Raw genomic sequence first — 25,610 nt, 5'->3', positions numbered from 1 at the left:
AATGGATGGCAGGGTTGATGGATCGTAAGGAATGGATGGCAGGGTTGATGGATCGTAGGGAATGGATGGCAGGATTGATGGATCGTAGGGAATGGATGGCAGGGTTGATGGATCGTAGGGAATGGATGGCAGGGTTGATGGATCGTAGGGAATGGATGGCAGGGTTGATGGATCGTAAGGAATGGATGGCAGGGTTGATGGATCGTAGGGAATGGATGGCAGGGTTGATGGATCGTAAGGAATGGATGGCAGGGTTGATGGATGGTATGAATGGATGGCAGGGTTGATGGATCGTAGGGAATGGATGGCAGGGTTAATGGATCGTAGGGAATGGATGGCAGGGTTGATGGATCGTAGGGAATGGATGGCAGGGTTGATGGATCGTATGGAATGGATGGCAGGGTTGATGGATCGTAGGGAATGGATGGCAGGGTTGATGGATCGTAAGGAATGGATGGCAGGGTTGATGGATCGTAGGGAATGGATGGCAGGGTTGATGGATCGTAAGGAATGGATGGCAGGGTTGATGGATCGTAGGGAATGGATGGCAGGGTAGATGGATCGTAGGGAATGGATGGCAGGGTTGATGGATCGTAGGGAATGGATGGCAGGGTTGATGGATCGTAGGGAATGGATGGCAGGGTTGATGGATCGTAGGGAATGGATGGCAGGGTTGATGGATCGTAAGGAATGGATGGCAGGGTTGATGGATCGTAGGGAATGGATGGCAGGGTTGATGGATCGTAGGGAATGGATGGCAGGGTTGATGGATCGTAGGGAATGGATGGCAGGGTTGATGGATCGTAGGGAATGGATGGCAGGGTTGATGGATCGTAAGGAATGGATGGCAGGGTTGATGGATCGTAGGGAATGGATGGCAGGGTAGATGGATCGTAGGGAATGGATGGCAGGGTTGATGGATCGTAGGGAATGGATGGCAGGGTTGATGGATCGTAGGGAATGGATGGCAGGGTTGATGGATCGTAGGGAATGGATGGCAGGGTTGATGGATCGTAGGGAATGGATGGCAGGGTTGATGGATCGTAAGGAATGGATGGCAGGGTTGATGGATGGTAGGGAATGGATGGCAGGGTTGATGGATGGTAGGGAATGGATGGCAGGGTTGATGGATCGTAGGGAATGGATGGCAGGGTTGATGGATCGTAGGGAATGGAAGGCAGGGTTGATGGATCGTATGGAATGGATGGCAGGGTTGATGGATCGTAGGGAATGGATGGCAGGGTTGATGGATCGTAGGGAATGGATGGCAGGGTTGATGGATCGTAGGGAATGGATGGCAGGGTTGATGGATCGTAGGGAATGGATGGCAGGGTTGATGGATCGCAAGGAATGGATGGCAGGGTTGATGGATCGTAGGGAATGGATGGCAGGGTTGATGGATCGTAGGGAATGGATGGCAGGGTTGATGGATCGTAGGGAATGGATGGCAGGGTTGATGGATCGTAAGGAATGGATGGCAGGGTTGATGGATCGTAGGGAATGGATGGCAGGGTTGATGGATCGTAGGGAATGGATGGCAGGGTTGATGGATCGTAGGGAATGGATGGCAGGGTTGATGGATCGTAAGGAATGAATGGCAGGGTTGATGGATCGTAGGGAATGGATGGCAGGGTTGATGGATCGTAGGGAATGGATGGCAGGGTTGATGGATCGTAGGGAATGGATGGCAGGGTTGATGGATCGTAAGCAATGGATGGCAGGGTTGATGGATCGTAGGGAATGGATGGCAGGGTTGATGGATCGTAGGGAATGGATGGCAGGGTTGATGGATCGTAGGGAATGGATGGCAGGGTTGATGGATCGTAGGGAATAGATGGCAGGGTTGATGGATCGTAGGGAATGGATGGCAGGGTTGATGGATCGTAGGGAATGGATGGCAGGGTTGATGGATCGTAAGGAATGGATGGTAGGGTTGATGGATCGTAGGGAATGGATGACAGGGTTGATGGATCGTAGGGAATGGATGGCAGGGTTGATGGATCGTAGGGAATTGATGGCAGGGTTGATGGATCGTAGGGAATGGATGGCAGGGTTGATGGATCGTACGGAATGGATGGCAGGGTTGATGGATCGTAGGGAATGGATGGCAGGGTTGATGGATCGTAGGGAATGGATGCCAGGGTTGATGGATCGTAGGGAATGGATGGCAGGGTTGATGGATCGTAGGGAATGGATGGCAGGGTTGATGGATCGTAGGGAATGGATGGCAGGGTTGATGGATCGTAGGGAATGGATGGTAGGGTTGATGGATCGTAGGGAAAGGATGGCAGGGTTGATGGATCGTAGGGAATGGATGGCAGGGTTGATGGATCGTAGGGAATGGATGGCAGGGTTGATGGATCGTAGGGAATGGATGGCAGGGTTGATGGATCGTAGGGAATGGATGGCAGGGTTGATGGGTTTAGGATGTGGAGGCACAAATGTTGACGGATTCTGGGAAATAACTGGAGAATGTTTCTTCTGGTCAGAAATAAGTCATAGTGTTTGACTTTATTGTCTTATCCTGGCTTAAATAAGTCACAGTTGGACTTTGATTATCCTGGCTTAAATAAGTCACAGTTGGACTTTGATTATCCTGGCATAAATAAGTCACAGTTGGACTTTGATTATCCTGGCATAAATAAGTCACAGTTGGACTTTGATTATCCTGGCTTAAATAAGTCACAGTTGGACTTTGATTATCCTGGCTTAAATAAGTCACAGTTGGACTTTGATTATCCTGGCTTAAATAAGTCACAGTTGGACTTTGATTATCCTGGCTTAAATAAGTCACAGTTGGACTTTGATTATCCTGGCTTAAATAAGCCACAATTGGACTTTGATTATCCTGGCATAAATAAGTCACAGTTGGACTTTGATTATCCTGGCATAAATAAGTCACAGTTGGACTTTGATTATCCTGGCTTAAATAAGCCACAGTTGGACTTTGATTATCCTGGCTTAAATAAGTCACAGTTGGACTTTGATTATCCTGGCTTAAATAAGCCACAGTTGGACTTTGATTATCCTGGCTTAAATAAGTCACAGTTGGACTTATATTATCCTGGCTTAAATAAGTCACAGTTGGACTTTGATTATCCTGGCTTAAATAAGCCACAATTGTACTTTGATTATCCTGGCTTAAATAAGCCACAATTGGACTTTGATTATCCTGGCATAAATAAGTCACAGTTGGACTTTGATTATCCTGGCATAAATAAGTCACAGTTGGACTTTGATTATCCTGGCATAAATAAGTCACAGTTGGACTTTGATTATCCTGGCATAAATAAGCCACAGTTGGACTTTGATTATCCTGGCATAAATAAGTCACAGTTGGACTTTGATTATCCTGGCATAAATAAGTCACAGTTGGACTTTGATTATCCTGGCATAAATAAGTCACAGTTGGACTTTGATTATCCTGGCATAAATAAGTCACAGTTGGACTTTGATTATCCTGGCATAAATAAGTCACAGTTGAACTTTGATTATCCTGGCATAAATAAGTCACAGTTGAACTTTGATTATCCTGGCATAAATAAGCCACAGTTGGACTTTGATTATCCTGGCATAAATAAGTCACAGTTGGACTTTGATTATCCTGGCATAAATACCGGACTGCTGTAAAACCCTTTGTAAAAACAATATTTATATTGTATGCAAGATTAAATAAACCTTACTTACTTAGTTACGTAATTTATTACTTAAACCCTTATTAGTCTTAAAGGGAAAACCTTGAACTGATTTTGACTCGTTTTGAAGAGTCAAAAATGTACTTTTTTCGCATAGAAGAAATTTGGAAAATTGAAATACTGCCTCTCGTGGGCTAATTTCTGGGTGTCGCATCTGATTGCCTTCAAGCCGTCTATGCTGTTAACTAGATAATGCAACCTTAGAGCGGCTTCAAACGTAATATGTTGGTCTATTGCCCTTTCTTTGCTCTCCCTAAAAAGTTCATACAGATTTGGTCTGTGTCCCAATTAAATCTTTTTTATTGAAGGAGGTTTTTGTGTGCGAGGGGCTTGGACATGCAGCAGGCATGTGTCAGCGTGGTAGATAGGAGTGAATAGAAATTAATGGTTTTTGGGACTTGACGAGCTGTTCGAGTGTGAGCAGAGTAATATTTTGTAAATGGATTCAGGGAAACAGGTTAGCCGGACTCGAGTCCTGGAGGTGGGAAGTACAATTCCTGCACTTTAAAGGAGTCTGGGATATTGGTTGTTTAGAGGGACGCCTAAACTGTCGTATCTGCGCGCCTCTGGCAAGACAGTGATAGTGTGAATGATGGTGAAAGTGTTTCTTCTTCGGGTCACCCTGCCTCGGTGGGAGACGGCTAGTGTGATAAAAAGAAATTACTGTAGATATTAGTTTCCATGTGATGACTTGTGAAGGCCCCTTTCTAATTCCCTTTAGATCTTCACCACTAATATTTACCCTCATCAACTTATGTCGCACTCTGCACTATTCCAACCGCATACTTTGCAGCACAGTGGACTGGGGTTATACAATACGGGGATACCTTTCTAGGATCATTATTATTATTATTATTTTAATGTTGATGGGGAGAGGCTAGATTATAAGGGTGGTTCAAGGTCTGGGGAATGCCGGGTAATGGTTTGATCCGAGGAAGGGTAGGCTAGCTGCACTTTCTGTGATCAAGAGCCCTTCACTAGCCTGGAGGCATGACGAGAAAAGAGGCAGATGAAAGAGCGGTACACGAGCCAGCTGGCCCCCCAGATGATAGCCAGCTGATGTCTCAGATGACATCCAGCAGGTGTCACTTTAACTGACTGGATCTTGGAAGAGAGAGAGAGAGAGAGAGAGAGAGAGAGAGAGAGAGAGAGAGAGAATAAGCTATTATATTCAGAATACACTACAAAGAAGCAGCGTGACACACTAGTTGTATTTCGGTCGCTGTGTGATCCCACGAAGGTATTCCTGGTATTGCACAACCCCAGCCCCCTCTACTTCAACATGCGCAAAGATTAGTGCAGAGTGCGGCATATATTTTTAATGCGAATCAGACTCCATAGTGACAAGTTATCACATGGACACTAATATCCAAATTCCTTCAATAAAAATTGGTAAATAAGGACATAAAAAGCCCAAAAATTAATTCATACCTTCCAATGAGAAACACCAAGTTTGAAGCCAAACTGAAGAGGCATTCTCTTGTTATTCCAGAGTGAAGAATATCCTAAAATAATGCAGCTCGTTAAGTCTGAAGCCGTTCGGAAGTTTCGTTACTATCAGCGTTGAGGGGTAAAAGACTTGGATGAGGTGGACCAACACAAGTCAAAATCAATTCGCACTTTTCTCTAATATTTTACTAATTATGCAAGTAAGCAATTAAGAAAGATTTATTAAATGAACACTATTCAGATTTCAGCTAAGATAACCCAATAAAATCCAACACTGACTTACTGCTGACCAAAAGACCCAGTCTCTGGTTATTGCAGAAAAAACAGCAAAAGTGTCCACCTCCACAAGCCAAGTTAGCTTACATTAGCTTAATTTAAACTAAGCTAGGTTAACTGAGAGTCCATTAGCTCAATTATATCTAAAAAAAATAAATATTTGACTAAAAATAAGCAATTAAATTAGTAGAGTACTGACCCATCCTCCCTGCGAGGCTATCCAAGGTGCTGTGTGTCTCTCAGTGACCAGACCCACAACATCGATGACGCCAGCCACGTACTCCGGGTGTCCTGACCACGTTATACATTATTAGTCTCAAACACTATGTTACTTACAAGAATACACACTATTACTCATAGTAAAGGTAATAGCAACAATAGTAGTAATAGCAACTAGTACTAGTAGCAAAAGTAGCATTTTTTTTTTTAACACGCCGGCCATCTCCCACCTACGAAGGGTGGCAAAACCGAGGAAGCACATTCAACGTTGTTCATTCAAGTGATGTCTTGACGGAAACGTACCTGAAACAGTTCAGATGACCCTCTGAACCGCAACATCTCCACCCCCTCCTTCAGGATGTAGGCACTGTACTTCACACTTCCAAGACTGATGTTCGGCTAACAGGTTTCACTGAATCCTTTCATGCTGTCCTGCTTACACTCCAACAACACTTTAAATCCTTAAAACCATTTGTTTCCACTGATCTAACACACTAACACAAGGATGCTAAGCCACTAGAACTCTTCACCCTTATCCCCTCCCACCAACCTTTCCTGGAATGTCCCTTACCCCTCCTTCCCTCCACCCCTCTGAGTCACCCTATTCTGTTCCATCCTCTCTTAATGCTCAGACTACCTCAACAACCCTCTTTAGTTCCATTAATTAAACCTATAATAATCTCCAAGCGCTGAATTGTCTACATAATATTTACACCACACACTGCCCTCAAACATGACATCTCCACTGCATTCAGCGTCTTTCCAGCTGCAACGTTTAAACCCCATGCTTCAAACCCATGTAACAGTGTTGGTACCACTATACTGTGCTACATTCCCCTTTTTACCTTCAAGAATAAATATTTTTATCTCCACAGATGCATCAATGCACCACACACCTTTCCCCCCCTCTTCTACGCAATGGTTCACCTCGTCTACCCTAGAACCATATGTTGACAAGTCCACTCCCAAATATCTGAACACATTCACTTCATCTCTTCAATCCGATATCTAATCTTTATTTAACTAATTTTTTTGTTACCCTCATCACCTTGTTTTTTCTTACGTTCACTTTTAATTATCTTCTTTTACACACACTCCAAAATTCCTCCGCCACCACCCTGTGGAACCTCTCTTCAGAATCTCCCAAAACACGGAGTCATGGGCAAAGATAACGCCTGAGGGACTGACCACCTCAAATACTATTTCTCAAAGGTTGATAGACTGATTACATCATCTTTTCTTCCCTACTACACCTGCTGCCTCTGTATTTGACTGACGAAGCCTACATGTGTCTTAATCATCAACTTGTCAATATAATACTACATTATTTAACTCTCAGCACTGTGCTCATACCTACGTAAGCTTCCAGTAGCTTTAGAATTTAATAGGCAACTTATTTTTTCAAATTATTACATCCAATATAATTTTCAAAATCATACAGCGTGTATAACAGAATAGTAACAAGAGTGGCAGTAAAGGAGATGTGATTAAGTATTAGTAGCATTAATAATAATAATATTTATATGAGTTGTAGCATATCTGAGGCAGAGACTAAGGTCAGATATATTCCTGGTTTTTTAGACAAGGTCAGGTGACAACTACCACACACAGAAAGGGTGTATGATAACTACCACACACAGTATGGGTGTATGGTAACACAATAATGGTATCTGAACCTAGTCCCATACAGACAGGTACACATACAGGCGAGTACACACCGAGAGTACACAAGAGTACACACACACATATTATACCTTGTTTGACACAGTCTGAGGCGAGTCCAGCAGCCACGGCGAAGAGTGAGATGATTCTGGCCCAGGTGATCTCTGCTCTGAAGACATGACCAGCCACCTGCACCATCACTGACCGCACCACCTGCACAGGTGGTACAGCTGAGCACATGTACGTGACGACACACACACACACACACACACACACACACACACAATTTGTAATCAGCACACATACACCTGCGTGCTGGTTACAATCTCACGAGTTATTTCCTGTGTGTTTCACAACACCTGCGTCACACATGCACACATGAGTGAAACGTGCCTTTAAAAGGTCTTCAGAGGGTAAAATACGTGACTAAAGCTCTACAGCAAAATATTGCGACAGAGCCCTACAAAGAGTGAAACATGATAAAGCTCTACACAGTGAAACACATGACTTCATAAACGTTAAACATTTGTTAATTACAGATGTTAAACGTAATTTGTTAATTACAGATGTTAAACGTAATTTGTTAATTACAGATGTTAAACGTAAAATATGAGGCATAGCCTGGTAAAGGGTTAATTAATGGATAATAACAGGTGTTTAATCTATAATAATTGGTGCTTAATATATAACAGGTGTTTAAATTATAATAACAGATGTTTAAGAGAGTATTCAAGTAAAATATTGTAATATGATGGTAGTGAGGGTAGATAATGGTAGTGAGGGTAGATAATGGTAGTGAGGGTAGATAATGGTAGTGAGGGTAGATAATGGTAGTGAGGGTAGATAATGGTAGTGAGGGTAGATAATGGTAGTAAGGGTAGATAATGGTAGTAAGGGTAGATAATGGTAATAAGGGCAGATAATGGTAGTGAGGGTAGATAATGGTAGTGAGGGTAGATAATGGTAGTGAGTAGATAATGGTAGTGAGGGTAGATAATGGTAGTGAGGGTAGATAATGGTAGTGAGGGTAGATAATGGTAGTGAGGGTAGATAATGGTAGTAAGGGTAGATAATGGTAGTAAGGGTAGATAATGGTAATAAGGGCAGATAATGGTAGAGGGTAGATAATGGTAGTGAGGGTAGATAATAGTGAGTAGATAATAGTAAGGGTAGACGATGGTAGTGAGGGTAGATAATGGTAGTGAGGGTAGATAATGGTAGTGAGGGTAGATGATGGTAGAGTAGATAATGGTAGTGAGGGTAGATAATGGTAGTGAGGGTAGATAATATTGAGTAGATAATAGTAAGGGTAGACGATGGTAGTGAGGGTAGATAATGGTAGTGAGGGTAGATAATGGTAGTGAGGGTAGATAATGGTAGTGAGGGTAGATAATGGTAGTGAGGGTAGATAATGGTAGTGAGGGTAGATAATGGTAGTGAGGGTAGATAATGGTAGTGAGGGTATATAATGGTAGTGAGGGTAGGTAATGGTAGTGAGGGTAGATAATAGTGAGTAGATAATAGTAAGGGTAGACGATGGTAGTGAGGGTAGATAATGGTAGTGAGGGTAGATAATGGTAGTGAGGGTAGATAATGGTAGTGAGGATAGATAATGATAGTGAGGGTAGATAATGGTAGTGAGGGTAGATAATGGTAGAGAGGGTAGATAATGGTAGTGAGGGTAGATGGTAGTGAGGGTAGATGATGGTAGTGAGGGTAGATAATGGTAGTGAGGATATATAATGGTAGTGAGGGTAGATAATGGTAGTGAGGGTAGATAATGGTAGTGAGGGTAGATGATGGTAGTGAGGGTAGATGATGGTAGTGAGGGTAGACGATGGTAGTGAGGGTAGATAATAGTAGTGAGGGTAGATAATGGTAGAGTAGATAATGGTAGAGTAGATAATGGTAATGAGGGTAGATAATGGTAGTGAGGGTAGATAATGGTAGTGAGGGTAGATAATAGTAGTGAGTGTAGATGATGGTAGTGAGGGTAGATAATAGTAGTGAGGGTAGATGATGGTAGTGAGGGTAGATGATGGTAGTGAGGGTAGATAATAGTGAGGGTAGATAATGGTAGTGAGGGTAGATAATGGTAGTGAGGGGTAGATAATGGTAGTGAGGGTAGATAATGGTAGTGAGGGTAGATAATGGTAGTGAGGGTAGATAATGGTAGAGTAGATAATGGTAGAGTAGATAATGGTAGTGAGGGGAATAGTAGTGAGGGTAGATAATGGTAGTGAGGGTAGATAATGGTAGAGGGGAATAGTAGTGAGGGTAGATAATGGTAGTGAGGGGAATAGTAGTGAGGGTAGATAATGGTAGTGAGGGTAAATGGTAGAGTAGATAATGGTAGCGAGGGTAGATAATGGTAGTGAGGGTAGATAATAGTGAGTAGATAATAGTAAGGGTAGACGATGGTAGTGAGGGTAGATAATGGTAGTGAGGGTAGATGATGGTTGTGAGGGTAGATGATGGTAGTGAGGGTAGATGATGGTAGTGAGGGTAGATAATAGTGAGGGTAGACGATGGTAGTCAGGGTAGATAATAGTGAGGGTAGATAATGGTAGTGAGGGTTGATAATGGTAGAGGGTAGATAATGGTAGTGAGGGTAGATAATGGTAGTGAGGGTAGATAATGGTAGTGAGGGTAGATAATGGTAGTGAGGGGAGATAATGGTAGTGAGGGGTAGGTGATCGTAGAGTAGATGAGGGCAGATGGTGGTGAGGGTAAATGATGGTAGTGAGGGTAGATGACGGTAGTGAGGGTAGATGATGGTAGTGAAGGGTAGATGGTGGTAGTGAGGGTAGATGATGGTATTGTAGATGAGGGTAGATGGGAGGGAGGGTAGATGATGGTAGTGAGGGTAGATTATGGTAGTAAGGTTAGACAATGGTAGTGAAAGATGAGGGTAGATAATGGTAGTGAGGGTAAATAATGGTAGTGAGCGTAAATGGTAGTGTGGGTAGATAATGGTAGTGAGGGTAAATGGTAATGAGGGTAGATATGGTAGTGAACGTAGATAATGGTAGGCGTAGATGGTGGTAGTGAGGGTAGTGAGAGGTAGATGAGGGTAGACTTACCTTATCAGAAGTGAGCGTAATAGAGAGCTGTCTGGCCACAGAAGCGTAGAGCTTAGGGTATGTTCTCTCTAGCTCCTGGCCTATTGCAGACACCCGCGGGAACACCTGCAACACCACACCTGCTAAAAACACCTTCCAGTATCAACACACCTGTTAGTAACACCAAGGGTGTTAGATACACCATCCACAACCCCTCCCACCCTTCACACACACACAGACTGCAAACCTCACTCAAGGAGAAGGATCTTGGGGTGAGTATAATACCGAGCACATCTCCTGAGGCGCACATCAACTAAATAACTGCTGCAGCATATGGGCGCCTGGCAAACCTGAGAATAGCGTTCCGATACCTCAGCAAGGAATCATTCAAGACTCTGTACACCGTGTACGTCAAACCCATACTGGAGTATGCAGCACCAGTTTGGAACCCACATTTGGTCAAGCACATCAAGAAATTAGAGAGAGTGCAAAGGTTTGCAACAAGGCTAGTTCCAGAGCTAAGGGGAATGTCCTACGAAGAAAGGTTAAGGGAAATCGGCCTGACGACACTTAAAGACAGGAGGAGACATGATAATGACATACAAAATATTGCGAGGAATTGACAAAGAGGACAGAGACAGGATGTTCCAGAGATGGGACACAGAAACAAGGGGTCACAATTGGAAGTTGAAGACTCAGATGAGTCAAAGAGATGTTAGGAAGTATTTCTTCAGTCATAGAGTTGTCAGGAAGTGGAATAGTCTGGGAAGTGATGTAATGGAGGCAGGAACCATACATAGTTTTAAGACGAGGTATGATAAAGCTCATGAAGCAGGGAAAGCTCATGGAGCAGGGAGAGGACCTAGTAGCGGTCAGTGAAGAGGCGGGGCCAGGAGCTGTTTTGACCCCTGCAACCACAAATAGGTGAGTACACACACAAACAGACTGCAGCACAATTATTAATGAGGGCAGGTGTTAGCCAGGTGTGTAGCCTAGGCAGGTGTTTTCCTCACCAGTTCCACCAGCCTTCACTTGTTTTCCTAGCTGTCTACCCCCCCCCCCCAGACCATTCCACCTCCCTCCCAGCACTAACATCAAACACCTTATTACCCCACTCACCTCATACAACCTCCCACTACACCTCGCACAGCCTCCCACTCACCTCACACAGCCTCCCACTCACCTCACAGCCTCCCACTCACCTCACACAGCCTCCCACTCACCTCACACAGCCTCCCACTCACCTCACACAGCCTCCCACTCACCTCACACAGCCTCCCACTCACCTCACACACCTCCCACCCTCCAGCGAGGTTGGCCACTGATCTTAGTCTCTGAAGGCCGAGTTTCTTGTGTAGGAGGCCAGCACGCTTGAGACGCGACCTCACATACTGCGTCACCAGACATTTGGTCTGCGTCACCACTGCGTCAACATTGACGCTCCTCCAGCCAATAGTGGTGGAGATCTTCCTGGTGACTGCGTCACTCACGTTGGAGAACCTCCGCCTATACGAGAAATATTACACATGCATATATAAATGTGTGTGCAAAATAACCACAGGGAGAGTTGAATGATAGCTCTAGGCCTTTCGTGTTGCAATCAACATATCAGGAGCTTGCAATATTACAAAAATAGACTGGACCCTTGCAACCAGAGTACACACACACACACATACCTTGCTGGTGATCCACTACGTGAGAGTGACCTCGGAGTGTGAGGTCCAGCTGGTATCTCCAGCGTTCTGGTGGAGATGATGGGAACTGAAGACTTCCTCATCCTGACGCCCACATCACCGTTCATACCAACGCCCACACCACCGCTCAAACTCACGCTCACCCGGCTCATGCTCTCTGACATCATGGTGATGGCGGGCAGTGGTGACAACACTTCAGGACACTGAAGCTTCTGTAACTAATACTGTATCAGCCAGGGTGTGTGTGTAGGCTGCCAGCAGCAACAGTCTACCTGATGAGACAGTTAAGAGGTGCGTCTCTCTCCCTCAGGCCTGGATGGCGTCACAGGTATGGTACATGGCAGGTTATGGTAGTAGGCATCATGCTAGGCTGGGCTAACAAAGTATTGACCTACAGTATATGTAATATTACGGGCAATGATCTATTTTCTCTGATATTCACTTTTTTGTTCGGCTTGTTAATTTTAACTACGCTTAAAATTTGTAATAAAACGTTATTTGCAGCTCTTTCATAACGTTCTCAGTAATGTTTTTAAACTCTCTCTCTAAACACAGTTTTGTACACCTTTTTTTGTCTCCATATTTGACACTTGTAAAACATGTATAACAACAACATACTACCACATTAAGTTATTTGTTATGACTCTCAAGTTATTCCAGGTTGGGAATTTTCATTTTGGCTCATCAATTGATTTTCTCTTTATCTTGACATGTGCGGAAGAGAGGAGAGAGGGAAGAGAGGAGGAAGAGAGGAGAGAGAGCTATGTACTGGTAACTCGTTATCACCTCTAGTAATAATTATCAATGCATTCGTCGTGATTCAATAAAGTTTGCCCTGTACAGAGAGGTACACTGTTTCTTCCTCTTTACTGTAGCAACAGTACCAGAGACGTGCTTATTAAACCATATTAGTAAACGTTCTCGCCTTCTTTATTACTAACAACAAAATATTACCGAACAACAACTACTACGGTCATAACTGACGTAATACGTCACTAAAACTACCACTCTGCCATCAATTCATAACTTCTCAAATCTTCAAAACTGGGAACGTGGCGCTGGGGCGTCCATTTTCCATACCCTCAATCCGTTTTCTATGAGCAACGTTTTCACATCTGTCAACATCTTGCAACTGGTAGGTGCATTTTTGTCAGTGAAGGCAGGTGTGTGTGTGTGTGTGTGTGTGTGTGTGTGTGTGTGTGTGTGTGTGTGTGTGTGTGTGTGTGTGTGTGTGTGTGTGTGTGTGTGTGTGTGATGTGGCGCTGATAGCATCACCAGTCCACTGACTGACACATCACATGTTTTCACTGACGAGCGTGTGTGTCGTCAGAGTGATGGTTAACTGAGAGGAAATGAAGCGAAGATCTTAAGATATGCAAGATGGCGGTACTGCAGTGAGTCTACCAGACTGGTGCAGCTAGCAGGTGAGCCTCAACAATATGACGGTGCTGCGGCGAGTCTACCAGCCTGGTGCAGCTAGCAGGTGAGCCTCAACAATATGACGGTGCTGCGGCGAGTCTATCAGGCTGGTGCAGCTAGTAGGCGAGCCTCAACAATATGACGGTGCTGTGGCGAGTCTACCAGCCTGGTGCAGCTAGCAGGTGAGCCTCAACAATATGACGGTGCTGTGGCGAGTCTACCAGCCTGGTGCAGCTAGCAGGTGAGCCTCAACAATATGACGGTGCTGTGGCGAGTCTACCAGCCTGGTGTAGCTAGCAGGTGAGCCTCAACAATATGACGGTGCTGTGGCGAATCTACCAGCCTGGTGCAGCTAGCAGGTGAGCCTCAACAATAAGACGGTGCTGTGGCGAGTCTACCAGCCTGGTGCAGCTAGCAGGTGAGCCTCAACACACTTCACCCGTCGTCTGTAGAGACAAATATTACATTATTCATAAACTTAAAAAAAAAAGTTTTATGCATAAATCAGAACATAAGGCAAACCGGTTCGATCAAAGCATCAAGAATTTTCTCAATAGGATAAATAAACCTCCTTTGAAAGGGGGGGGGGTTTCAATGTTATGTCATTTTTACTGAAGGAGCTGGATTAGTCTCCATGTGATAACCTGTGAATATATCTTAAGGATTCACTGCAAATTCTCAACAGCAATACTTAAATGTGTTACAAACATACGCTGCATATATTTTGGTGTCCCTGGTGAGGGGATACTTAAATTGATTGGTTCTCTTCCCTTCTTTTTGAGATTTTCAAGGGATACCTCCAGAACGGCTCTTCGGCACACACACCAACATTCAACACATGACTTTCAACACCCAACAATACCTGACCCACGTATGCTGATTGTAATGATAATGATCTTCGTGTTAGGTTAATTTACATAATTTAGCGAAAGTTAGAGCCGTTAAATTCAATAATAATAATAATAATAATAATAATAATAATAATAATAATAATAATAATAATAATTACAAGAAAGTTATAAACTACAGAAGGCAAACAGCCCTTCATTAAGATAATTACCCTTGATTAATTACCGTGTTTAACTGCCTCGTTAAGGACTGACTTAGCCGACTGTTGAGGCACGACTGTTACTTTTCTCCTTCCTGTTACTTAACGGGAAGTGTGCACAAGTGTTCCGTTGTCTGTTCCTCCACTAGCGGTTGTGTGAACCGATGTACTGTTGATGTCTGTTACTTAACAATTGTGTTGTGAGGTATTCTGTTGTTGCCATTTAACGGTTGAAATCTGTCTTGGAATTGTCTTTAACTTACCTGTGACACTGTTCTTGGGCTTCTCTGTCTCAGCAGCCCAGTCTGTGGCCAGGCTTTGTGTAGTGTATGGTCCACCAAGCTGTTGCTGCTGGCGGGCCCTCGTATCTGACACATCCTGAGTGATCACTGGGTGATTTGTGTCCCCTGACCCACCCAAGATTTTGATACAAGTTTTCCAGCCCACCTGGAGGACTGGTTAATGAAGCAATATGCCTACCCACCCACCCAGAAGGCCTCTTAGTAAAGCTACCACCCACCTCGTCCGCCCTGCCCACCCACCACTTGTCCCACCTACACACAAGTGGCTACTTCCCTCGCTGCCACCCGCCACCCTCTCTTTAATGGTAATAACTCACTTTCCCTTATTCCTAGTATATCTCCTTTTACGGTAAATGATTTTCACACAATTGAGTTACTTGGCTGCTTAAACTTTTAAGGTTAGACACTAAGATATTACAAGGTCCCCAATGGATACAAGTCACTTTGTCTAACTTTTGGGTTATCCAAGGTATATAATTCATACAATGTGTGATAACTGTAAATGTGTGTACCTGGTCCTAAATAAACTTACTAAAAACTGGTGGGTGGCCACCACCACTGGGAGTGGCCACTGCAGTGGCCTCAGAGTTGTCAGGAAGTTGAACTATCTGTAGAGTGAAGTAGAGGCAGCATCCATACATAGCTTTAAGGAGAGGTACGACAAACCTCTTGAAGCAGGGAGTAGGCCTAGTAGCGACCAGAGAAGAGGCGGGGGGTCATGAGCTATGATTCGACCTCTACAACCACAAAATGGTGACTATACACACACACACACACACACAGTAAAACAAGGTCAACATCTTAATGATACACGGTACAGCATCTGGTGTTGCATCTCAGCAACATCACCCGGAAATTGGAGGCAGTGTGATTAGCTCTAATGATCCGGTAATTACATCCGGGTTGTACAACCAGGTCTTTCTGACAGTGGTTGCTGTATTAGGTTTAAAGCCTATCACCACGAGGGTCATTAAGGCTGCAGGTCACCTGTATACCACCAGTCAGGGATAATTCCAAAGGTATTCCTCCAGGATACTTAATTACAAATATATATCGCAGTAAAACGGGTGACCAGTTACTGATTTTAAGTGACGTCAAACAAGGGTGACCAGTTACTGATTTCAAGTGACGTCAAAGGGTGACCAGTTACTGATCTCAAGTGACATCAAACAAGGGTGACCAGTTACTGATCTCAAGTGACATCAAACAAGGGTGACCAGTTACTGATCTCAAGTGACGTCAAACATGGGTGACCAGCTACTGATCTCAAGTGACGTCAAACAAGGGTGACCAGTTACTGATCTCAAGTGACGTCAAACATGGGTGACCAGTTACTGATCTCAAGTGACATCAAACAAGGGTGACCAGTTACTGATCAAGTGACGTCAAACAAGGGTGACCAGCTACTGATCTCAAGTGACGTCAAACAAGGGTGACCAGCTGAAGCTCTCAACTGACGTCAAACTATATTGAATAATAAATTAAAAAGTAACCATTGATGTATATTGTAGCAGTGTAGGGCATTCACTGCTCGCCTGAAAAAGTCACTGACACTCACAATGGGACGAGTGTCAGTCAATAGTCTATGTTCACCTCACGCCACATGATTATTATTATTTTTATTCACATCACACATTGCCCTCAGACACATCTCCGCTGCCTTCAGCCTCCTCCTCGCTGCAACGTTCAAAACCCATGCTTCACACCCATATAAGAGTGTTGGTACAACTATACTCAGGTTCATTTACCTGATTTTCCTTCCATGGATAACAATTTTTGTGTCAACAGATGGCTTTTTTTTCCCCTCGTCAGTTCTATGGCTCACCTTTTCTTTCATAGCCTCGTCTGCCGACAAATCTATGCACATTCATTTCTTCCCTACTTCCTCCTTCCAATCCGGTATCTAATCTTCCATAACCCAATTTTTTTTGTTATCCTCATCACCTCGTTCTTTCCTATGCTCACTTTTAATTTCCTTATTTTTACATATACTCCCAAGTTCCTCCTCCCTCAACCTTTGCAGCTTCTCTCTATAGGATCTCCTAAAAACACCGAGTCATCGGCAAAAAGCAACTGTGCCAACTCCCACTTCGCTTTAGATTCTTTATTTTTTAATCCCACACCCCTCCCAATACCCTGGCGTTCACTTCTCTTACAACCCCATCTACAAACATATTATACAACCATGGTGACATCACGCATACCTCTAATTATTTATAATAATCATGGGAAGTGGTAAACCTGTAAGAGTTCCTGTCTACGGCAAACCTTTAGTGGAAAATAATGTCTCTGTCTTACAAGCCCTAACCTATGCCTGGCTATCCACACACAAATTTATTATTAACAGTAATAGTGGTGTTGGAAGTAGTTACAGTAGTAGAAGCAGTAATAGTAGTAGTAGCAGCAGTAGCTATAGAAGTAGTAGTAGTATAATAGTAGCAGCAGCAGCAAAAGCAGTAGCAACAGTAGCAACAGCAGCAGCAGCAGGAACAGCAGAAGCAGTAGTAATAGCCATCTAGTTACCATCTAAGGTTCTTGTTAAATAGAAACTTGACCTGTTCAAGGTGACCACCCACCTCTCTCCTTTGTTGTGTACCCCTTCCTCCTCCTCCTCCTCCCCTCCTCCTCTCTCTCTCTCTCTCTCTCTCTCTCTGGGTGTTAGGTACTGTCACCTAGTTACAAGGTGACACAGCAGGTGCAGACAGCTAGTATAAGTAACGAACAGCGACTGTTCTTCTTGAAGTATAAGTTAGTATGCTGCAGTGGTGTTTAACGAGCCTCTCTCTCTCTCTGTCTGATTACTAGGTGCATACCCGCTTACTTGCTTGTCTTCCTGCCTGCCTTTCTGCCTGCCTGCCTTCCTGCTTGCCTGCCTTCCTGCTTGCCTGCCTGCCCGCCCGGGAAAGGGTGCTGGAAAATCAAAAGCCTTGTTTGCCTGCCGACTCAGGGTATCCAAGCAGTAGTTTACACAAGACTAACACAGCTGAGACCAACTCTTTCAACTCTGAACACAACTCATAGTTCTACTGACCAACTTGTTACACACAGCTCCTCGAGTGTGCAGCGCCAGACTAGAACCTCCCATCTGGGGAAGCAAAAACAAAAGTCGAATTAAGAGCTCAGCTCTATAGATGAAAGCTCTACCAAGGGAGGTGGAACGTCGAGCAAGTGTAGAATGCAACAAGATGATCTTGGAACTAATAGTTTTAGTAAGATGGTGTTCTTGTTAAAAAAGAGTGGAGGTACCACACCTGGCAGACATGACACAGCAACCACCACTGTACACCTCCAGTGTTGTGAACCTCCAGTGTTGTACACCTGCCCTAGCAAAAGTGAGACAGGTACGCCTCACGGAGCGTACCTATCTGAAATACAGCTAGGTTCCTCCAGGAACCTAGCTGTACATATTTCACTCGCTGCGTGATCGAGGAAGGTATCCCCGTATTGTACAACCTGGCCCGCTGTACCTCAATACACGTGACTGGAATAATGCAGAGTGCGGCATAAGTTGATGATGTAGTCAAATATTTGTGCTGAAGGTCTGAAAGGGGAACCAGGAGAGACGTTCACAAGTTATCACACGGAAACTAATATCCAAATATTCCCTGAAAAAATAGTAAATTAGGACATACACAGACAATATCTAATTCAAGCCTCTCAAAGAAACCAAAAAAGACCAATACCTTAATATACACCGGCACATTAAGTTTGAAGCCGCTCGGAAGTTGCATGAAGTTGTCGGCGTTGAAATGTCAAGTCAATTAGTTGAGGCACAAAGAAAGTATCAGTTGAGGCACAGAGAAAGTAAATACCTGGGACACAGAACCGACTGGTTGATGAATTAGACATTTATATAGTAATTGGGTATCCTTATTGTAGAGAATTTTCGCCAATCAGTGGATTCCTCAGTCCAATACAGAGAAGAATGGTTTAAGATCAGTAGTAGTTTGAGGTAATCAGTCCCTCAGCCTGGAGTTGATGTGATCAGTCTGTCAATCCTGGCAAAGTACGGATCGTCTCTGGTATATGTGAAGGTTGTTTGGATGATCACTTCCAGACAGACTTGACCTGTGGTGTGAACGACCCGAACACCGACACGTAATGGTGGGAGAAGCCGGGAAAATGGTCAGAGAGAGAGCCAAGGTCAGAGGTCTCACAGGGATCATGGTGAACGCCGGTGCCGGGGGTTAGGAAACAGGGCAAGTGTTTCCTGACGCGGGTCTTTGTTATATGATGACCCACAGTTTCTGAAGCTTTTGGTCAAGTGACCAAAAGCTCCAGCTTCTGCAGCCTCCTCTGTACCCCACTGAAGAACCCTACTGTGTAGGCGAAACGTTTCGGAATAAAGATACCTAACTGCTGCACATGTGTCTTACTTAACAACTTGTCGGTATGACATACCATTATCATATCCAACAATATCAGGCAGTATCACAGCCTGATATTGTCTTATCTGCCTGAAGCTGTTGTTGACCTTTTCGTTTTGATAAAGGCGTTACGTGTAATTGTGTTGTAGGTTATTTAAAGGCCCACCTTTAACGCTGATGGTGATACAGCGGTGAAAATAAATATTTGACTACCAGCCTTCCGGTGCAATTAACGATACTGTTAAAATGAAATAATTGGCTAAATTACATATAATTCTGACCACTGGCCAGACGATGGTAGACTTAATATATTTTACAAAATATATCAACACTAATGGCAGGATTAAAAGTGGTTTTATTATTGAAGAATTTGCATATGGAGATACGTTCATTAGTGTTGTTGTTGTTGGTGTAACAGTGTTGACTGTGCAACACTGTTGTTGTTGGTGTAACAGTGTTGACTGTGCAACACTGTTGTTGTTGGTGTAACAGTGTTGACTGTGCAACACTGTTGTTGTTGGTGTAACAGTGTTGACTGTGCAACACTGTTGTTGTTGGTGTAACAGTGTTGACTGTGCAACACTGTTGTTGTTGGTGTAACAGTGTTGACTGTGCAACACTGTTGTTGTTGGTGTAACAGTGTTGACTGTGCAATACTGTTGTTGTTGGTGTAACAGTGTTGACTGTGCAACACTGTTGTTGTTGGTGTAACAGTGTTGACTGTGCAACACTGTTGTTGTTGGTGTAACAGTGTTGACTGTGCAACACTGTTGTTGTTGGTGTAACAGTGTTGACTGTGCAACACTGTTGTTGTTGGTGTAACAGTGTTGACTGTGCAACACTGTTGTTGTTGGTGTAACAGTGTTGACTGTGCAATACTGTTGTTGTTGGTGTAACAGTGTTGACTGTGCAACACTGTTGTTGTTGGTGTAACAGTGTAGACTGTGCAACACTGTTGTTGTTGGTGTAACAGTGTTGACTGTGCAACACTGTTGTTGTTGGTGTAACAGTGTTGACTGTGCAACACTGTTGTTGTTGGTGTAACAGTGTTGACTGTGCAACACTGTTGTTGTTGGTGTAACAGTGTTGACTGTGCAACACTGTTGTTGTTGGTGTAACAGTGTTGACTGTGCAACACTGTTGTTGTTGGTGTAACAGTGTTGACTGTGCAACACTGTTGTTGTTGGTGTAACAGTGTTGACTGTGCAACACTGTTGTTGTTGGTGTAACAGTGTTGACTGTGCAATACTGTTGTTGTTGGTGTAACAGTGTTGACTGTGCAACACTGTTGTTGTTGGTGTAACAGTGTAGACTGTGCAACACTGTTGTTGTTGGTGTAACAGTGTTGACTGTGCAACACTGTTGTTGTTGGTGTAACAGTGTTGACTGTGCAACACTGTTGTTGTTGGTGTAACAGTGTTGACTGTGCAACACTGTTGTTGTTGGTGTAACAGTGTTGACTGTGCAACACTGTTGTTGTTGGTGTAACAGTGTTGACTGTGCAACACTGTTGTTGTTGGTGTAACAGTGTTGACTGTGCAACACTGTTGTTGTTGGTGTAACAGTGTAGACTGTGCAACACTGTTGTTGTTGGTGTAACAGTGTTGACTGTGCAACACTGTTGTTGTTGGTGTAACAGTGTTGACTGTGCAACACTGTTGTTGGTGTAACAGTGTTGACTGTGCAACACTGTTGTTGGTGTAACAGTGTTGACTGTGCAACACTGTTGTTGGTGTAACAGTGTTGACTGTGCAACACTGTTGTTGGTGTAACAGTGTTGACTGTGCAACACTGTTGTTGGTGTAACAGTGTTGACTGTGCAACACTGTTGTTGGTGTAACAGTGTTGACTGTGCAACACTGTTGTTGTTGGTGTAACAGTGTTGACTGTGCAACACTGTTGTTGTTGGTGTAACAGTGTTGACTGTGCAACACTGTTGTTGTTGGTGTAACAGTGTTGACTGTGCAACACTGTTGTTGTTGGTGTAACAGTGTTGACTGTGCAATACTGTTGTTGTTGGTGTAACAGTGTTGACTGTGCAACACTGTTGTTGTTGGTGTAACAGTGTTGACTGTGCAACACTGTTGTTGTTGGTGTAACAGTGTTGACTGTGCAACACTGTTGTTGTTGGTGTAACAGTGTTGACTGTGCAACACTGTTGTTGTTGGTGTAACAGTGTTGACTGTGCAACACTGTTGTTGTTGGTGTAACAGTGTTGACTGTGCAACACTGTTGTTGTTGGTGTAACAGTGTTGACTGTGCAACACTGTTGTTGTTGGTGTAACAGTGTAGACTGTGCAACACTGTTGTTGTTGGTGTAACAGTGTTGACTGTGCAACACTGTTGTTGTTGGTGTAACAGTGTTGACTGTGCAACACTGTTGTTGTTGGTGTAACAGTGTTGACTGTGCAACACTGTTGTTGTTGGTGTAACAGTGTTGACTGTGCAACACTGTTGTTGTTGGTGTAACAGTGTTGACTGTGCAACACTGTTGTTGTTGGTGTAACAGTGTTGACTGTGCAACACTGTTGTTGGTGTAACAGTGTTGACTGTGCAACACTGTTGTTGGTGTAACAGTGTTGACTGTGCAACACTGTTGTTGGTGTAACAGTGTTGACTGTGCAACAATGTTGTTGGTGTAACAGTGTTGACTGTGCAACAATGTTGTTGGTGTAACAGTGTTGACTGTGCAACAATGTTGTTGTTGGTGTAACAGTGTTGACTGTGCAACAATGTTGTTGTTGGTGTAACAGTGTTGACTGTGCAACACTGTTGGTGTAACAGTGTTGACTGTGCAACAATGTTGTTGGTGTAACAGTGTTGACTGTGCAACACTGTTGTTGGTGTAACAGTGTTGACTGTGCAACACTGTTGTTGGTGTAACAGTGTTGACTGTGCAACACTGTTGTTGGTGTAACAGTGTTGACTGTGCAACACTGTTGTTGGTGTAACAGTGTTGACTGTGCAACACTGTTGTTGGTGGTGTAACAGTGTTGACTGTGCAATAATGTTGTTGTTGGTGTAACAGTGTTGACTGTGCAACACTGTTGTTGGTGTAACAGTGTTGACTGTGCAACACTGTTGTTGGTGGTGTAAGTGTTGACTGTGCAATAATGTTGTTGTTGGTGTAACAGTGTTGACTGTGCAATAATGTTGTTGTTGGTGTAACAGTGTTGACTGTGCAACACTGTTGTTGTTGGTGTAACAGTGTTGACTGTGCAACACTGTTGTTGGTGGTGTAACAGTGTTGACTGTGCAACACTGTTGTTGGTGGTGTAACAGTGTTGACTGTGCAACACTGTTGTTGGTGGTGTAACAGTGTTGACTGTGCAACACTGTTGTTGGTGGTGTAACAGTGTTGACTGTGCAACACTGTTGTTGGTGGTGTAACAGTGTTGACTGTGCAACACTGTTGTTGGTGGTGTAACAGTGTTGACTGTGCAACACTGTTGTTGGTGGTGTAACAGTGTTGACTGTGCAACACTGTTGTTGGTGGTGTAACAGTGTTGACTGTACAACACTGTTGTTGGTGGTGTAACAGTGTTGACTGTACAACACTGTTGTTGGTGGTGTAACAGTGTTGACTGTGCAACACTGTTGTTGTTGGTGTAACAGTGTTGACTGTGCAACACTGTTGTTGTTGGTGTAACAGTGTTGACTGTGCAACACTGTTGTTGGTGGTGTAACAGTGTTGACTGTGCAACACTGTTGTTGGTGGTGTAACAGTGTTGACTGTGCAACACTGTTGTTGGTGGTGTAACAGTGTTGACTGTGCAACACTGTTGTTGGTGGTGTAACAGTGTTGACTGTGCAACACTGTTGTTGGTGGTGTAACAGTGTTGACTGTGCAACACTGTTGTTGGTGGTGTAACAGTGTTGACTGTGCAACACTGTTGTTGGTGGTGTAACAGTGTTGACTGTACAACACTGTTGTTGGTGGTGTAACAGTGTTGACTGTGCAACACTGTTGTTGGTGGAGTAACAGTGTTGACTGTGCAACAATGTTGTTGGTGGTGTAACAGTGTTGACTGTACAACACTGTTGTTGTTGGTGTAACAGTGTTGACTGTACATCACTGTTGTTGTTGGTGGTGTAACAGTGTTGACTGTACAACACTGTTGTTGTTGGTGTAACAGTGTTGACTGTACAACACTGTTGTTGTTGGTGTAACAGTGTTGACTGTGCAACACTGTTGTTGTTGGTGTAACAGTGTTGACTGTGCAACACTGTTGTTGTTGGTGTAACAGTGTTGACTGTGCAACAATGTTGTTGGTGGTGTAACAGTGTTGACTGTGCAACAATGTTGGTGTAACAGTGTTGACTGTGCAACAATGTTCAATGTGCAACAATGTTATTCAAGGTTTAACAATGTTGTTCACTGTGTAACAATATGTGTGTGCGTGTGTGTGTGGTGTGTGTGTGTGTGTGTGTGTGTGTGTGTGTGTGTGTGTGTGTGTGTGTGTGTGTGTGTGTGTGTGTGTGTGTGTGTGTGTGTACTCACCTAGTTGTGGTTGCAGGGGTCGTTTCTCAGCTCCTGGCCCCGCCTCTTAATTTCCTCGCCAAAATTATTCCATTTCCCAACCACCTTGCGTGACCCACGCAAGGTGACCCATGCAAGGTGTGACCCACGCCACGCAAGGTGTTATCCAAGCCACGCAAGGTGTGACCCACGCCACGCAAGGTGTTATCCAAGCCACGCAAGGTGTGACCCACGCCACGCAAGGTGTTATCCAAGCCACGTAAGGTGTGACCCACGCCACGCAAGGTGTTATCCAAGCCACGCAAGGTGTGACCCACGCCACGCAAGGTGTTATCCAAGCCACGCAAGGTGTGACCCACGCCACGCAAGGTGTTATCCAAGCCACGCAAGGTGTGACCCACGCCACGCAAGGTGTTATCCAAGCCACGCAAGGTGTGACCCACGCCACGCAAGGTGTTATCCAAGCCACGCAAGGTGTGACCCACGCCACGCAAGGTGTTATCCAAGCCACGCAAGGTGTGACCCACGCCACGCAAGGTGTTATCCAAGCCACGCAAGGTGTGACCCACGCCACGCAAGGTGTTATCCAAGCCACGCAAGGTGTGACCCACGCCTCGCAAGGTGTTATCCAAGCCACGCAAGGTGTTATCCAAGCCACGCAAGGTGTGACCCACGCCTCGGAAGATGACCCACGCCACGCAAGGTGACCCACGCCACGCAAGGTGTGACCCACGCCACGCAAGGTGTGACCCACGCCACGCAAGGTGTGACCCACGCCACGCAAGGTGTGACCCACGCCACGCAAGGTGTGACCCACGCCACGCAAGGTGTGACCCACGCCACGCAAGGTGTGACCCACGCCACGCAAGGTGTGACCCACGCCACGCAAGGTGTGACCCACGCCACGCAAGGTGTGACCCACGCCACGCAAGGTGTGACCCACGCCACGCAAGGTGTGACCCACGCCACGCAAGGTGTGACCCACGCCACGCAAGGTGTGACCCACGCCACGCAAGGTGTGACCCACGCCACGCAAGGTGTGACCCACGCCACGCAAGGTGTGACCCACGCCACGCAAGGTGTGACCCACGCCACGCAAGGTGTGACCCACGCCACGCAAGGTGTGACCCACGCCACGCAAGGTGTGACCCACGCCACGCAAGGTGTGACCCACGCCACGCAAGGTGTGACCCACGCCACGCAAGGTGTGACCCACGCCACGCAAGGTGTGACCCACGCCACGCAAGGTGTGACCCACGCCAGGTATGACCCACGCCACGCAAGGTGTGACCCACGCCAGGTATGACCCACGCCACGCAAGGTGTGACCCAGGCCAGGTATGACCCACGCCACACAACAGAAGCTGTGACTGGAGATAAGCTGTCAGTGTCTGGTAAGCTGTACTAAGCTCAGCTTACAGCTCTCTCTCTCTCTCTCATCAAACTCTTTTGTCAAGACAAAACAAACAGCATCAAACAATAACAATAACAATAGTGTTTTTGTTTGCTACGGAGATTCATGCTGTTGTTGTTGCTGTTTTTTTTTTGCGAGAGATGTGTTATGTTCCCCGGGGAAGCGCTAAACCCTCAGGGAAGCGAGGTAAGAAGGTTTGGTCCGAGGAAGGGGAAGGTCCACATATCCATCACAGCAGGTTGATATCTGCTGGTGGCAGGTTGATATCTGCTGGTGGCAGGTTGATATCTGCTGGTGGCAGGTTGATATCTGCTGATAGCAGGTTGATATCTGCTGGTGGTAGGTTGATATCTGCTGGTGGCAGGTTGATATCTGCTGGTGGTAGGTTGATATCTGCTGGTGGCAGGTTGATATCTGCTGGTGGCAGGTTGATATCTGCTGGTGGCAGGTTGATATCTGCTGGTGGCAGGTTGATATCTGCTGATAGCAGGTTGATATCTGCTGGTGGTAGGTTGATATCTGCT

At 44.9% G+C, this 25,610-nt stretch overlaps 1 protein-coding gene across 5 annotated transcripts in view; it reads right to left on the bottom strand.

The window, feature by feature from the left end:
* Positions 1-25,610, bottom strand: part of LOC128694312 (bcl-2-related ovarian killer protein) — a 102,341-nt gene that overhangs the window by 55,423 nt on the left and 21,308 nt on the right. For 3 of the 5 annotated variants that reach the window (XM_070093670.1, XM_070093672.1, XM_070093671.1), the window contains exons 3-7: positions 12,040-13,922; positions 11,650-11,869; positions 10,385-10,489; positions 7,394-7,514; positions 5,620-5,711 (exon numbers count right to left, since the gene is read on the bottom strand). In XM_070093670.1, coding sequence (XP_069949771.1) covers positions 5,620-5,711; positions 7,394-7,514; positions 10,385-10,489; positions 11,650-11,869; positions 12,040-12,224 — 723 coding nt within the window. In that variant the 5' untranslated portion in view covers positions 12,225-13,922. The remainder of the gene's footprint in view (positions 1-5,619; positions 5,712-7,393; positions 7,515-10,384; positions 10,490-11,649; positions 11,870-12,039; positions 13,923-25,610) is intronic. The other 2 variants (XM_053784399.2, XM_053784400.2) reach the window with 1 other exon arrangement.

Source organism: Cherax quadricarinatus, chromosome 43 (assembly GCF_038502225.1).
Source record: "Cherax quadricarinatus isolate ZL_2023a chromosome 43, ASM3850222v1, whole genome shotgun sequence".
NCBI lineage: Eukaryota > Metazoa > Arthropoda > Malacostraca > Decapoda > Parastacidae > Cherax > Cherax quadricarinatus.
This window is presented reverse-complemented; position numbering and strand designations above follow the sequence as displayed.